Source organism: Meleagris gallopavo, chromosome 1 (assembly GCF_905368555.1).
Source record: "Meleagris gallopavo chromosome 1, MGAL_WU_HG_1.1, whole genome shotgun sequence".
NCBI lineage: Eukaryota > Metazoa > Chordata > Aves > Galliformes > Phasianidae > Meleagris > Meleagris gallopavo.
Genome location: NC_139404.1, coordinates 112,831,755 through 112,847,747, shown reverse-complemented (window position 1 = coordinate 112,847,747; position 15,993 = coordinate 112,831,755). Strand labels below are relative to the sequence as shown.

The 15,993-nt window shown below is 35.3% G+C and overlaps 1 protein-coding gene across 15 annotated transcripts in view; it reads right to left on the bottom strand.

The window, feature by feature from the left end:
* The window catches only part of DMD (dystrophin), a 1,154,126-nt gene that overhangs the window by 764,845 nt on the left and 373,288 nt on the right, over positions 1-15,993 (bottom strand). For all 15 annotated transcript variants that reach the window (XM_085210257.1, XM_085210277.1, XM_085210286.1 and 12 more), the window contains exon 7: positions 4,934-5,052. In XM_085210257.1, coding sequence (XP_085066383.1) covers positions 4,934-5,052 — 119 coding nt within the window. The remainder of the gene's footprint in view (positions 1-4,933; positions 5,053-15,993) is intronic.

Here is a 15,993-nt window from a genome sequence, read left to right as displayed (position 1 = left end):
TGAACTTCCTGGAACTCACTTGAATATTGAGATTATGTGTCAGAAGGAACAACTATTTAAGACCTAAGGTAAAGTTCAGTATAAAACCAAGACCATCAAATTACTACACAAGTTGTTTATTTGTCTTGTACTTGAATGTATTTGAAAAGATGCTTAAGAAAAAGAAAAGCTTCCCTCTCTGACAGAACTAACACCAGAGCTATTCTTCACCCCAATATATAAAGTATTGCAAAAAGAAAAATGCTTACTGAATTACACTTAAAAATAGTTGCACTTATTCTTTCTGCTAATGTATGCTTAAAAAAAATAAAACTAATGAATGGAGGAAATGAAATATTCAAGGTTTTCCTCATTCCTATGGCATCTGAAAATGCATTCCACAAACCCATGCAAGTTCAGAAATACAAGGAAAGCACAGAACATGGAATATTAATCTTTTTTATTAACCTGAGATATTGGAGTCTCTATTACCCTATAGTGAAATTCCCCTGTGACACACATAACAGGTCACTGTAATATAACAGTATTACTTGAAAAAGGGCATACTGGAGAGACAGTAAGAAAAAACCTTTAGTGTATTTTCTTATGTTCATAGATGGATATCAGAATTGAGCCCCTCCAAAACTGCAATGCAGAGAAAATTATCATGACTAAATAGTTAACTACTAAAAGAGAAAACTTCAGGTAATTAGACATTATTAAAAGGTACAGATTAATCTTAACAGCTTGATCAAAGGTATTAAAACTTCCATGTATGAGTTATAATTACTGATGTTATCATCCTTTAGTTCATTTGCTTAAGATATTTTGTCTTTTTCTAATATTAGCTGAAGTAAACTCATATCACCAAAGACAGCAAATATCACTGTCTCTTTCTCATAATTAACAATAATTTAGAACGAGAGAGAAACATAGGGAGCTGGAGACACTGCTTTTCCAGTTTCCAAACCATAAAAGAAAAATGTTTACAGAACCTTATATCTAAAATACTTTGAGAGCAGTCTGTGACTAACAATCTGTTATTTACATTGCAAATGATCCACTGAAATGTTCTCAAAAAATCAGCAACTGTAACTTATACTGCAAATCCCACAACAGTCATCACTCGGCTATGAAAAAACTTATTTTCCTTAGCAGTATTCAGAGTAATTTTGGTGTTGTTGTTTTTCCATTTGTCATACAAATTTGAACAGAAATCACTGTTTTAAAACAACCTGTTTCCGACAATGTTTGTTGCAAGGTATTTTGAGTTGAATGAGAGATAATTGAATTCCCACAAATACAGATTTTGAGTAGCCAAAACAAAATAACACTTTTTTTTTTTTCCCCTTTGAAAGGGTCACAGAGAGCATTATCCAGATTTTAATCATCTCAGCTGCATCATCATAAATGTCTTACAACAAAAGGCCACTGTGAGTTATGTAGGTACATATAGGAAGTTCAGTTTGCAAAAATATTAGTCCTTTCAAATCCTGCCCTCTTTTTTATAGATCTTCATTAACAGTCTTCTAAATAACACTTTCTACCTTCCATTAGTTTCCTTCACACTTTCCCTCTCTGCTTTTTATCTCTCCTCACTTCCTTAGTGAGCACCAAACATAATAAACAAAGACTCAGTCAAGAAGAAAGAGTTGATTTCTTCATAGCTTTTCCATAACAGAAGAGGAAGAAAATCCATCCCTATATGCCTTCTATACATCAGAAGAAAAAAAAAAAAACAACCCACCCATGTTGACAGTTGAAGTATCTTTAATTTGTTTTGCTCTGGAACGGGGCCAGCATTCCTATAAATTCTGTCTGAATAAAGCTCCTAACTACATATCTTATTCTTTTAGACATTTGTTTGCTCCTCTTTCCCAGAACTATGAAAATTCTGACTGCAGAATAACTCCATAGGATTTATTCCATGCTGGATATGTAGCCTATTTTTGGAATTGGCATCAACCAGTATCTTCAGATAGCTGTAAGAAAAGATTCTGATTAAGTGAATATTAATTTTATTTAGATGAAAGGTATAAGTAGAAAAATATACAGCTTGCTATTTTTAAGAGGAAGTTATTAAGGTAATGTTACATAAACTGTGAAGACATTATCAAACTTCATAGATATGATATAAAGTCAACATTTCAATTTTATCAAACTACTTTAGGACATGTATATAAGTAAGAATTTATTAAAAAGATCAATGGGTAGAAGAAATATTTTACTCTTCTCCATATTCTAAGACGTGAATCCTCAGTATAACTACGAATGAGTATTGTAGGCTTTCTTAAGTTTAAATGCTTAAAAACTAAGCAGGCTTCCCACTTTAAAATACACAGCTGATGTAGAAAGTGTTATTTAAAGTGTGGCCTACCATTTCAATAGAACAAAATAAATGTTCCTACTAGTTAATACATGTGAGGAAAACAGCAAGAACTATGAACTCAGTATGATGCAAAATAAACAAATTCTCATTTAAAATCTGTATCTCATCTGTAATGTATTCAAAATGGAAATAAAATTCTGAAATGTTCTAATAGCTGCTCATGAGAAAGACTTAAAAGATGAACAGCCTGAGAAACAAACAGACAGCTTCTTATGGGATGGGCTTAAAATATCAGCAACCTCAGAAAAAAATCTAAAACTTCATTTATAATCCAGAAAATCAGTCCTTGATCAAATAAAAATATTTACTTTGCAAAATGTAATTGCTAGTCATTGGTAATCCTTAGTCAATGTAACCCTGAGTCACTGGTTTGAGGATGTGTCTGTAAATCATCAGAAACTTAAAAAAATAAAAATGAAAATGAAAAACAAAAAACACAAACCAGACACCTTTCTTCATGATTACCATAGGAGTAGAACCTACCAAAGATTAGGTCTTAATGAATTGCAGCTTTGAAAATTCTCAAAGTCTGTGAATGGAGTGAAGATCTTTTTTTAGTGTTCACAAACACTCGTGTGTGATGCTTTGACAAATATTAAGTTATGTCAAAATAAAGGTTCACCGGCTGCAATGTTCTCTTTCCACTCTTACTAACACTGGTTGAACTTTCTTAAGCCACCACTGTTACAGAGTTTTTCAGTGCTCGACTAAAAAACTGCACATACCCTTGCCAATCCAGAAAAAAAATCTTTAATCAAAAGTGATTTCTATGCCTAGAAAATAATGAACTAGTAATTCAAGCAAGTACATAAAAGTTCTAAATTAAAACTTATAAATAAAAATGCATTTTGGCCTATAGTAAGCCAATAGAGGACAGAATGCTGTCACACAATCTGCTATTAAAAGATGTTTTAATCTCAAATTAGGAGTCCTGACATATATATACACAATTTAAAGTTACATGAGTAGTAAGCTGGAATCTTAAAAAAAGATTTTCCACTGGCTGGTGCACCAGTAATTCTATCTTTTTTGTCTAAAAACAATTCTGGTTCTATATTTTTTTAAAGATAGATAAACATAAGGTATTACTGAACAAAATTGTTACAGTTGCACAAATTCTCAGGGATTTTCAAATAGATACAGAATTAAATGCTGTTTTTCGAAAGCTTGCTTTATTTTTATTTTTATTTTTTTTTAATTTGGAGTGAAAAAAAAAATAGGTGGCAAGCACCACAATTTACAGATTTGAATAGCAAATAATTACAGCAGGCATTTGGAAAACCACCAATGTTTAAGAGTTTTTCAGCTGTTGGCTAAACAACTGCAGCTATCTTTGCCAAAGCAGAATAAAATGAGCACTAATTGAAAGTAATTTTTGCATCCAGAAAATAACTTCTTCATTAAACTGTTTTAAGAAGTTCAATCAATTACTGCTACTCTATCTATTCCACTGTGCAACCAATTTTTGAACTTCAATCTCATCCAGAGTTTATAAACTATATTCTTTTAAGTGGAACTATTTGACAGCACACAGGACATGCTCTCATTGACTCTCAAATCTTACTAGCTGCTCCAATTGCGAGTGTTGCTTAAGATGCTCCTCTTAATTCCATACAGTGCAAAATACCACGGTCTTAAATTAAGCCATCACTTCTAATAGGGTTGGTTTTCTCTTTCCTATGTACGCAGATCAATTTTTCCTTACATTTATCTTACGTAAATACAAAGGATACAAAGTTATTGTTCAATCTTGAGACAAACTCTATTGTATTTAAACACTAGGAGATTCAATGCTAGATTTTAGACCAAGTTAAACATTTAATTAAATTCTGTTTTGTGAACAGAAGTTCACTGTGAGGTAGACCACTAAGGACTAATATCAGAAACATTCAAAACTAGATTAACTATTGGCTTAATAGGGAAACTGTAGGAAATTGAATGAAAAAAAATCCGATCGCAGTATGGAAAAAGATGATATTAATATATACATGAGCAAAAAAAGAAAATACAACAGATGACCACCAATGAGTACTCTTTCAAACATGATTGTATAAGGAAGCAGAGAAGATAGAGAGGATTTTCCTGTCACTTCTAACTGAGTTAAGCTGGGTCTCAATTATTAGTGATGAAAAAAAATACAAGCCTAGGTAAAGATAATATTCAAGCAAAAAGTTGTATCTTCTATCAGGCACTAAAATTAATTAAGATAAAATTCTCATATGTCTAGATACAAGTATCTAGAATTTGAGTCTATAGAAGATACAATCTGCACGCTCTAACTATTGAAATAAGAATCAGCTTCTTATCAAGATACCGTGATATCAACATACACATTAAAACTCTGGTTTCAAAAAATTGCTTTAGAGCATGCACAAGTAAAGAGTGCTTATTCTATATCAAAACAATGTAATATGAACACCAAAGTATATTAAAAAAATTGTCTTAGGTTTATTATTTAATCTTGCAAAATATTAAATATTTGTGTGAAGAAATAAAGCTGATTTACTAGCAAATGCATGAAAAATTGATAATCCACTTAGAGTAAAGAACATAATTTGTACTGACCTTCAGGATCAAGGAGCTTCTCTATGCCCAGGTGTTGCCTGGCTATGTTAAAGGCATGGTCTAATCGTTGCACAGGTGACTGCTGAGAAGCAACAACATTCCAATCAAACAGGTCTGGTCTAAATAAACAAACAAACCAAAAAAAAAAAAGAAAAAAAAGAAAGAAAAAAAAAGAAGAAAAAATTAGTTTCTTCTTTTTCAGTGTTAAATTATATATTTCTACTGCTACACATCAGTGTGTCAGCTACTATTTTTTAAATTACTTAATGAAAGAATGTATTTAGTCAGTACTGGAATTAATGAAGCTGGGTTTCTAATGTGTCATCCGTTTTCATCTTCAACACATTAAGAACTTTTCTTATTTGTCATTAAGCCCCGCTGGCCTACAGCCTCATTCCCCCAAACCAGTTGTTTCTACCCATTGTGCTCTGGTCCTATGTCTGTCCAAAATGCCTGCAGCAGGTTTGCTCACTCTGTCTCAGTGTATGGGTGAGAAGAATCGTGATGTGGCTGTGCACACTGAGATTAACTCACAGCAAGCCAAGCAGGATAAGTAACTGCTGTGTTTATTTTGCAGCCTTTCTCCTCTCTCCAGTCCCCGTTTTTTTACAAGTCTAAGAACATAATTGCTGCTGAGATTGCCAACTCTCCGCTATATCTGATTGAAATTGGCCAACAGGTTCAGCATATCATAATGTGGGAACATACGCAGCATAACTGTACATGCCACTTCTCATACCAAAACCTTTAGAAAAACACATATTTTTCAGATGAGTACAAAATTGTACTCCAGTCATGGGTTTTAGCTGATACGAGCGAAAGGCCTACAGCACAATTTAAATGTGCTTACAGGAAAAGACAGCACCAACAAAATTGAATTACAGCTGAGATACATCTGAGTACTTGTACTATAAATTGCAGTATTTGCAACATAAATAATGTTAATACAGCACGATTTTTAGCATTTCATCTAAGAATTACCTATTAGAATCAGAATTTGCTATCAGGCATTTTGGAAAAACAAGTTTAATCAGGTGATCAATAATTAACATGCATACAACATGAAAAAAACAACTGCACTATTTGTGATTTTGACACTGTTCTAACCCAAGCCACATAAACATATAATTTTACCTACAGATAAATCAAGTATGATCTAAACAAGTTACAATATTGTCATTAGTTACGAATGATTTACTTACATTTTTATTAAATTCAGAAGTTTATTTTAAACAGTGACTCCTATAGTTATAATAGATGGCAAAAATGTTAAGTAGATCAGACTCTAATAACTTTAAGAGAGCAAAGGAAAAATGATATTTATGTAGCAGTAATTTCCTAGTTATGTACCCTTGCTGCCTAATTTCTTCTGAGAGGGGATTGATTTACATAGTAACAATTAAGTTTTTATAAACTATATTACTTCTCTATGCAGAGGTTTTTAAATATTAATTAAGAATAGACTACTGTCATTAATTTCTCCTTTCCCCATTCAGAAAGATTTCAAAATATTAAATTTTGCTGGAGACAAGAGGCTGATGGAAGAGGAATCTTAAGGTGTTATTATCTCTGTCTCTAGTCACGGATGTAGTAAGTCTGTGAGCTCAGAGACAGGCTTGTGTACCAAAATAGAAGCATTTTCAAAATACAGATTATGTCTGCACAATTTCTTGCATCCTCCTGGATCTGGATAGGATGGAGTTAACAGTCTTCATAGCAGTCCCTGTGTTTTGGAAAGGTGGTTTAAACAGTATTGAGAACACATACTTTTTTTTTTTTTTTGCTTTTGCTGCACTTACACAGTATCAAGGCTTTTTCTTCCCTTCGCATTCCTGCATGTAAGCTGGGTGTGTGAAGAAAGTAGGAAGGGGACACAGACAGGACAGCTGACCCAAACTGGCCAAAGGGACACTCCACACTATGCAATGTGCCCAGCAAGAAGAACTGGGGTAAAGGAAGAAGGAGATTGGGTTTTTGGGTCTCTAAGCTGCTGCTTAGAGACTGGCTGGGCATCCATCTGCTTGTGGGAGGTATTGAGTGACTGCATTCGCAACACTTGCTTTTCCATTCTTTCCTTTCAATTTCCTTCATTTATTTATCTGTCTTTATTCTGACTTACAAGTTTTCTTGCTTTAGCTCTTCCTATTTTCTGCAAGAAAATGGCTGCTCAATTGCTGTTTAGTTGGGTTTGACCCACTGTCCCACTGCATCCTATATATAGTCATAGAGATGTTCTTCACTTCTTCTCTCAAATTTAACTTTTTTTTTTTTTTTTTTTTTTTTTTTTCCCCTCTCTCCTATGGCATAGAATGCCTAAGTGCATACATTGAAATTAGCAAAGGGAACACTGTAGTAATGACAAAGCTCTTATTTTCCTGAAAAGCTCTTCATGGACGTCTTGGACAAACATTACAGGGACCACCGCATTAAAAAAATTAGTGACAAAAGCTGTTAGGATAAGGAAAGAAAACTGAAGTATCTGAAGGACTACTTCCCCCCTCCAAATATTTTTTCAGGCGTTTGATTTCAAGTTCCAGTCATATTTCTTCCTATGAGAAGCAGATTGTTTTCACAACATCATAGCTGGTTTGTTAAGACAAGATTTTATGTACAAGATCACGCTTTTTTCTAACCAGTCTGGATTCTATTGGGCAAGAACAATAACATCTGGAATTATGGTCATCAGTAATATCTTGGATATTCAGGGTCATCCACCTTCTCAGTATATCTCTCTTTGAGATGGCAAAAATTTGAACTGAGACACAACTATAATAGTAGCAAGAGCTCTTCAATAAACCAATGGCAAGTGTGTCATAATATATTTTCTCAATATAATAAAAATAAAAATATAAAGATGACAGCACAGATTCCAAGCTAACTCAAAGGTATATATAGCCACCTACAGCAATTCCGCTCTTAGAAAACGGACTTAAATTAAAGAGAGAGAGAGAGAGAGAGAGAGAGAGAGAGAAAGCTCTCCTTGATCCAGCAGTGATTTAACTCTGCAGATTGTTGCTTTTTTGAAGGAATACTTCAGCATACACGCTTCAGCAGTTCTATCACTAGATTATGGTCTTATAATGGCAGTTTGATATGTCAGCTTCTTGGCATAATGTCTCTAGATGTTTTGATTTGTGTATATACAGGGCAATATGACCAAGAATGACTGCAGGGGATACTACAGCCTAGAAGATTAAGAATAGCAGTATGTTGCAAATAGTTCTTAAAAATCCATGAAACAACAGTGAAACAGAATGTTTACTAATGGCAAAAGAATTTTAAATATAAGGCTAAGCAGGTGTGAAATAGAACAGAATAGAAATCAAATGGAATACTGATTCTCAGCCTTCACTTGCTCTCTCTGTGTAGTTCAAAGCACTTTTCACATCTGCAACTGGGTTCTTATCTGACAGGCAGTAAAGCAAAGCAGACATAGCTAGGAAGTGTTCACTTCTCTCCCTGAAAATATAAAGGCATACACATCAAAAAAAAAAAAAAAAAAAAAAAAAAGGAAGGAAGAAGAACTAGAACATGTTGAACTCCAATCTCCAATTATCCACCAGCTAAATAGCTAAAACAGCACTGACCTTATTTACGACACATTAAGCATGCATTGAAAGTTTTAAAGGCTTTAACTGTAATTGTACTACATTTATGTATACATATGTAATACATAATTATAGAATGATTTTGCTCAGAAAAGGCCTTCAAGACTATCTAGTTTCCTGCCTCCTAATATGAGCAGATAAACTTTCCACCATCTCAGACTGCTCAGGGCCCCATCCAACCTAGCCTTGAATACTTCCAGGTGTGGAGCAATCACAGCTTCTCTGGGCTTCCTGTGCCAATGCCTTACTCACCATTCTCATAATTAAAAATTTCTTCCCTATGCAATCCAAAACTATCCTTTTTCAATTTAAATCTGTTACCTTGTCACTGTAGGCTCTAGTAAAAACTCCTTTCCCATCTTTCTTACAAGCTCCCTTTTTACATTGTGACAGAGTGGATTTTCTTCATAATGTCTGCTAGGATGCTATATTCTGGCATTAGGAGAAAATCTTGATAATGTACCAATGCTTTAGTAGTTCACAGAATCGTAGGGGTTGGAAGGGATCTCCAGAGATCATGCAGTCCAACCACTCCTGTTAAAGCAGGCTCCTTCGAGTAAGTTGTTGAGCAGCTCTGTACAGAGCCAAGGATGCTTCAGTCTTCTGATTTTCATACTGTAGCAAGGGGGCTGGGGGTGTTCAAGGAGCTAAGAGTGGTCAGAACCAGGACAGCTGTCCCAAACTGGCCAAAGGGATGTTCCATTCCATATGACATTATTTGAGGAAACAATAAAACTGAGGGGAGTTGGCTGGGAAGGCTGTCACTGCTCAAGAACTGGCTCGGCATTGGATTGTGGGTGGTAAGCAATTGCTTTGTATATCACTTCTTTGTAAATAGTAATTACCATCAGTATAATTTCTCTCGTCCTTTTCTATCTTAGTAAACAGATTACATCTCAACCCATGAGTTATACTTTTTTTTCTTTCTGATTCTGTCCCCCTTTCCACTGGATGGAATGAGCAAAAAGCTGTATGGTGTTTAGCTGTTTGCCAGGTTAAACCACAACAGTCTTTGTTGCTCCCCATGTGAGGCTCAAAGTGTTGAGATAATGACAGATTTGACCAGAATGCGTTAAAACAAAGTTGTTATTAAAAAGTAGTCTAATAGCTGTTGCTCACAACACTGATTAATTGAATCTGAAGGTTGGCCTATGATTACGATCTTGCCAGTTTGTATATAACATGTGCTCATGTTATACTGGTCATAGTTTTAATCTGGTTCTTGCACTCAACAGTGCAGTCACTCACAACTTCAGGAACTTTACTACAAAAGCTCTTAAGAAGAACACTGTTTAATTCAGGCAAGCTAAAATAGTTGTTGAAAACTTTGAATATACCTGGGATATTCAAACTAACATGATCTCATTGCTGTCTTCTGCATTTATTCCTGGTTTTATTTATGGTTAAGAAACTATGTACAAATAAGCTGCAATAAGATCTCCCTGGAGTCATTCCAACTGCAACTATCTGCAGCTCCTCGCGGTGATAGTGTTTTACACTTTCTAAGTATACTCTAATAAATCCTCAGAGTCTGCTTGCTAAACCTTTGTCAAAAAAAAATTGAAAGCTAAATTTTCATGAGTGCAGATACAGAAATCATAGCAAGAACATCAACTAAACAGTTTGTTAAGAGTGAAGAAAAAATAATCAGCATTTCTAGTCATTCGTAATTTTTTCAACATGAACTTGAAGTTAATAATCATTCTCTGAGATGTCTAAGGCAGTGAAACTTGAAGAGATCAATGTCACAAAGATATAGAACATTAAGAAAAATAATGCAGACTAAAGTTGGACAAATATATTTGACACTCAAAACACTCTAAGTCATCTATAAGCAGTACTCATTTAAAACAGTAATAGACATTTTCTCCACTAGGTAAAGAATAATACTTGCTAAATCAAAGGCTTGTATGGAGAAAATTCAGAAAAGCACATAATTTATAATATCACTAAGATCACACAAGAAGAAGAATTTGAAAGAAACACAGTGGAACATTTTAAAGATAATTTTGCATTTCAACATTTTGCAATAGCTGTATTGTTTTCATTTCCTTGGCATTTTTTCTAAGGTATTACAAGTTTTTAAATCAGCAGACTTTGTGACTTACATAGCCTTCTCTAGAACGCAGTTACAAAAAAACATCACTGAAGTTTAACAGGATATTTCTTTAAGCTGTTTTAACATCTAAAAAGATTATAATGCTATTAGAGTTGTGATGCAATGAAGTAATTTTACAAAAAAAAAAGAAACTTATAAATCTAATTCACAAAAACTTTTCGTTAGTGTATCCAGGAAAAAGCCACATTCAGATCACAAAAGTCACTGCCTCCTTTTTAAGGACTGTCTTTGTTCTCACTTTATCTGTACAAGTAAACCTTGCAGATAACTTCAGTACAGTCACAGTTAAAATAAAACATAAACCTTACGCCTTACGTCTTCAAACCATTACTTCTACTTTCACATTTCCCTCAACCTACTGAACACAGTCTTTTGCCCAGGAAGATCCGTTCTTTTTTAATGCCATTTTCCTTTTCTCCTCCTTAATCTGCCATCCTGAAGCAGAAACAGCTTAGGACAGTGAAATGCTGGCCTAAGTTCAAGCGTTATAAAGAAGCAAGGAGGAAGATAACAAATAAAACTTACTCCCCCTTCAAAATCCTGATTAAAGGGTCAGAAGGAAATATACATATATATATTTAAGCAACTTTGATGACAAAGATCTCTCTGATACCTATTTGTAGGAAAAGAAAAAAGAAAAAAAGAAGGATTACAAGAAATAATGGGAAAAGTTCATAGAATCATAGAACGGCTTGGGTTGGAAGGGACCTCCAGTATCATCTAACTCCACCCTCCTTCCCCCCCACTGCCACAGGCAGGGCTGCCAACCTCCAACTTTAATACTGGACCTGGCTGCCCAGGGTCCCATCCAACCTGGCCTTGAACACTTCCAGGGATGGAGCATCCACAATCTCTCTGTACAGCCTGTTCCAGCACCTCACCATTCTCATAGTAAAGAGCTTCCTCCTGACATCCAACCTAAATTTTCCCTCCTTCAACTTAAAACCATTTCCCCTTGTTCATTTCCCCTGTTCATTGTGACCTAGAGCCTGGGGGAGTAGGGTTAGTTTCAATCTGTAGCCCAAGTGACTTCTCCTCACCAAAATGTTTAATTATCCTTATACACCTAGGGAGATGGTTCTACTTAACAGCTACTGCCTTGTTTAGTCAGTAAGATGCAGAACATACCATTCATGGAACCATAGTAAGAGTTTATATTCTGAATATTTGCAATTCAAGCTCACTGATGTGCCTTTGTAGCTTTATCAAGAGACCTGCACTCCACTGCTTCTTGGACTCAGTATTAAAAGCAATTGCAATAGAGCTTAAATGTCCCTAGAAATGCAGTGATTACACAAATGGGAACATCTACTCCAAGTAACCTCTTGAAAAACAACAACAGAAACAGCATTAGAATTATCTGATAAAAAAATGAAATCAACCATAAACAAGAAAAGGGATGGATAAAAGTCTATGAGAGAAAGCTTCCTATGGAGAGTACTTCTCTCAGCATATTATATGTATTTAGTGCTACACACTCGTATCTTACTGTTATTCCCTTCAAGAAGGCATGGAGAATGTTCATTCAGATAAAAATTCCATAGCATTCACTGAAGATCTTCCGAAAACAAAAAACAAGCCAACCAGCCCTAACTGAAAATATCAGATAAGAAAAATGAAAATATCACCAATGACAGGATAGGGATGGGATTGTTTTTGTTTCATTAAGGCATGTAATTATTTCATTAATATCATTCGTCAAAGTAAAAGGAAGCATACCAGGTGAGATTAGTGCCTCACGCAAAGCCAGTATCCCCTCCCAGTTAACAGCCTTCAGTCCTTCCACATTTCAGGATTTTAAGGAATTTCTGAGTTGGAGACTTTATGCTTTGTGCACACCTTTTTAATGGGAATTTAGCAAGGCTGTCCAAAAGGGTTGTGTTTTATGTTTTCACTCCAGCCTTAAGCTTTTTGCACCTGAATCATGAACAAAGTTAACCTAGGGCTACCAAAATGGGGAAGGGTCCAGAGGGGAAGATGTATGAGAGCAGCTGAGACCCCTCGGTGTGCTCAGCACAGAGCAGAGGAGCTGGGGGGAGGCCTGATGGCGGCTGCAGCTCCTCACAGGGAGCAGAGGGGCAGCGCTGAGCTCTGCTCTGTGTGACAGCAACAGGGCCCGAGGGAACGGCATGGAGCTGTGTCAGGGGAGGGGCAGCTGGGGGTCAGGGAAAGGGGCTGCACCAGAGGGTGGTGGGCACAGCCCTGAGTGCTGAAGTTCAAGAAGTCTTTGGACAACGCTCTCAGACATATGGTCTGATTTTTGGGTAGTCCTGTGTGAAGCCAGGAGCTGGACTCAATGGTCCTCCTGGGTCCCCTCCAATCTGTTGTACTCCGTGATTCTGTTATATTATTAGTACTGCCTAGGAAGTTTTCGGAGGGCAGATGTAAAAAATGTAACAGTGGTAGAAACAGAAGGTTGACCAAAGTATAGCATATTTCCAATGTGCTTATTCCTTGACTTAAGGTGAATATAATGCTTTCCATATTGAAGTGCCTGTTCTCAAATGTTTTCACAGCTACTTATCTTGAATTATGTTGAAATATTATCCAGCATCTGAATTGAATTGTACGTTTAGCAATGCAAACATGATGTAAGACTGATTGATGTTTTTTTTTCCCTTTTTGAAGGCCAAATGGACACATAGAATATATTGTTAGTTACACCCTCCAAGTGCAGTAACATCAAAACCAAGAAGAGACATAAAAACTATTTCCCATTTTATCTACAGTTGCCTTCCTCCTGATACTCTCCTCTCTTTCCCCACACCACTCAGAAGGAACTGCCCACAAAGTTGGTACAACAAAAGTGTTACAAAGCCTGTAAATTGATGATGAACACATGGAAGGTGTTGAAGGATATATCAAAGATACAAAATTATTATGAACTTAATAATATAATTTATAAAGTTTCTATTTTACAGTTTACACACGCTTTCTTCAAAATTATTCTCAATTATCTGTTATGAACTGCAAAAAGTAGTGTTTGCAAAACAGTTAATTTTCATTAAATCACAGTTGAACAGCGTAACTAAAATTTCCCCCCAGTTCCTCTCCTCCATTGTATGTCATGTTTTCTGAAAGTAGAATGTTAATTAAATCTATTTCTACAAACTACAGTTTAAAAACTTAAGCAGTCTACCAGTATTTCAAATGAAGCAATACGTAGGACATGGTCAAGTGTTTATTTTGATGCAGTTATAAAAAAAAAAGAGCTTGAAATATTCTTAGAAGAAAATTCTAACTGTTAAAATACTAGTGTGCTTTAGATTCACCACAGGAATAAGCAAAGAATTTAGGAATCGATCCTAACAACTTACTACTTCCTGCCAAAATACTATTCTTTGCACTTGAGTATAAAAATATTATGAAGCAATGTCTTTGTAAGCAAATGAAATGAGAATGAGTAAGGAAAAGTTAAGGTTTGTACTTTCTAAGGGACTGATTCCTCTAGACAGCAGGAAGAAATAACTAACAGTATCAGAGAAATCTTCCCTCACTTCTGGAGAGCAGAACTGAAGAAACAAAAAAATCAAACAGGGAAAACAAATGAACTTCAATCAAAAGTGTTTCTGTTAAACGGCTTTTAATCCTAAGTATTTAAAATACAAAGTATTAATAAAGCATATGATGTGGGAGACATGCGGTTTCATGTAGCCTGGCGGTCATCCCCTGTTGTCAGGTTTACATTCAAACTGTCTACTGTAAGCACGAAGCCAAGACACTCTGACACATAAGAAGTAGGTACCTGCATTTTAAATTGGCTGAAGTAACTGCCAAGGCTTCTTATAAAAGGCTTTTTATTCTTCTATGAGATAGAAGTATATGAACAGTCAGAGTATATTAGCACACCTATTTTATTGATTGCATCTTGAATCTTGAAGGCCAATTCAGTGCTCCTGCATACTGAGCAAAAAGTGCAACGTCACTGAAAATCAATACAGAGGACACACTAAGCAAGAGGCTCACCTGAAAAATTACTGACTTGGGGCTGCAAAGAATATTGAATCTCCATCTGAGACATTTGCAGATTAACTCAGTGATTAGCAAAGTCCAGAAGAAGACAACTACTATGTCTTCGAGTTAATGGAGATATACCTCCAAGAATCTGAATGCACGCTTGCAGTTTCCTAGAAGATTGCCCAAATTCCTAGACTACAGATAAAACTTCAATAAAGAAATTCCTTTTTACTTCCACTCAGGATAGGCTCACTATGTATGGAAGAGTTACGACAGTAAACATAAGATGAGCAAAAAAGATGTTCTTCTGCTATGTTGTAGTGGAACTGAATGAAATGCATAGATTTCAATGAGTAAGAAATAAACATTCACAACTAGTGAGCTTTGCACTGAACAGAAGACAGCACCGGATAAGATATAACTTATAGATACTTAGACTGTTGTCTAGTGCTGAGGTAGCTTAAGTAGGATGCAGGCACCTACCTGCATCCCAAACCAAGGACTACTAAGTAAGAGCCTCTGTTTAGGAATCAAGAGCTCATTTTATAGAGCTGGACAGAATGGAATTTCTGATTACCGATTTCAGGTACCAGGTGAAGATAGGCAGTATTTTCAAGCAGGCAATTTGAGTAGTCAGATACCTTGACTAAGAAACAGGCATCCCAATGTCACATCTAAGTGAAAAGACACATGACAACTCTGACCTTCTGCTAAACTGATTTGCGAAAAACTATATCAAAATAGTTAAAATGTCAAGCAATAGTACTGATTTTAGATTTTGAGTTTACAATACTAACTAGCAATCCAATGTAATTTTAGCATAACCATTTTCTGGCACTTTTAAAATATTTTCCTTCTGAGATATATCTAAATCTATTTGTTGTTGTTGTTGTTGGAACAATCTGACAGTCTCCTGTTATTTATTAATGTCCTTCAAGGAACTTTATCACTAGATGTCAAGTCTCGACTGTTCATTTTGTAGTGAAAGTCACCTATGACAAATAAAAGCATTTGAAGCATCTGCATAGGCATTTATTACTTTACTTTGAAATTGTTACTCAACAGTTTTTGTGGGAAAGCAAAAAATTACTTCAGGCCCTTAAAAAAAAGAAAAACTATACTACTTTGTGAAGCCTACAGAAGGAAAAATCAAAATGTCGTAAAACAGACTAAAACTTTCCGGTTTCACAATCTATAACATACACATGAAATGAAGAGTAGCTTGTAATCATCATATTGTTAACGCATTAAAACTCTCGGTAGCTGCTGAAGAATAATTTATAGGAATAGTGATATGCAAAGAGCCTAGAAATGCATTTATATTTGCTGTAACCTTGGATAAGCATTAAGTTTTCACTTTCTCAGTGCTCACAGTG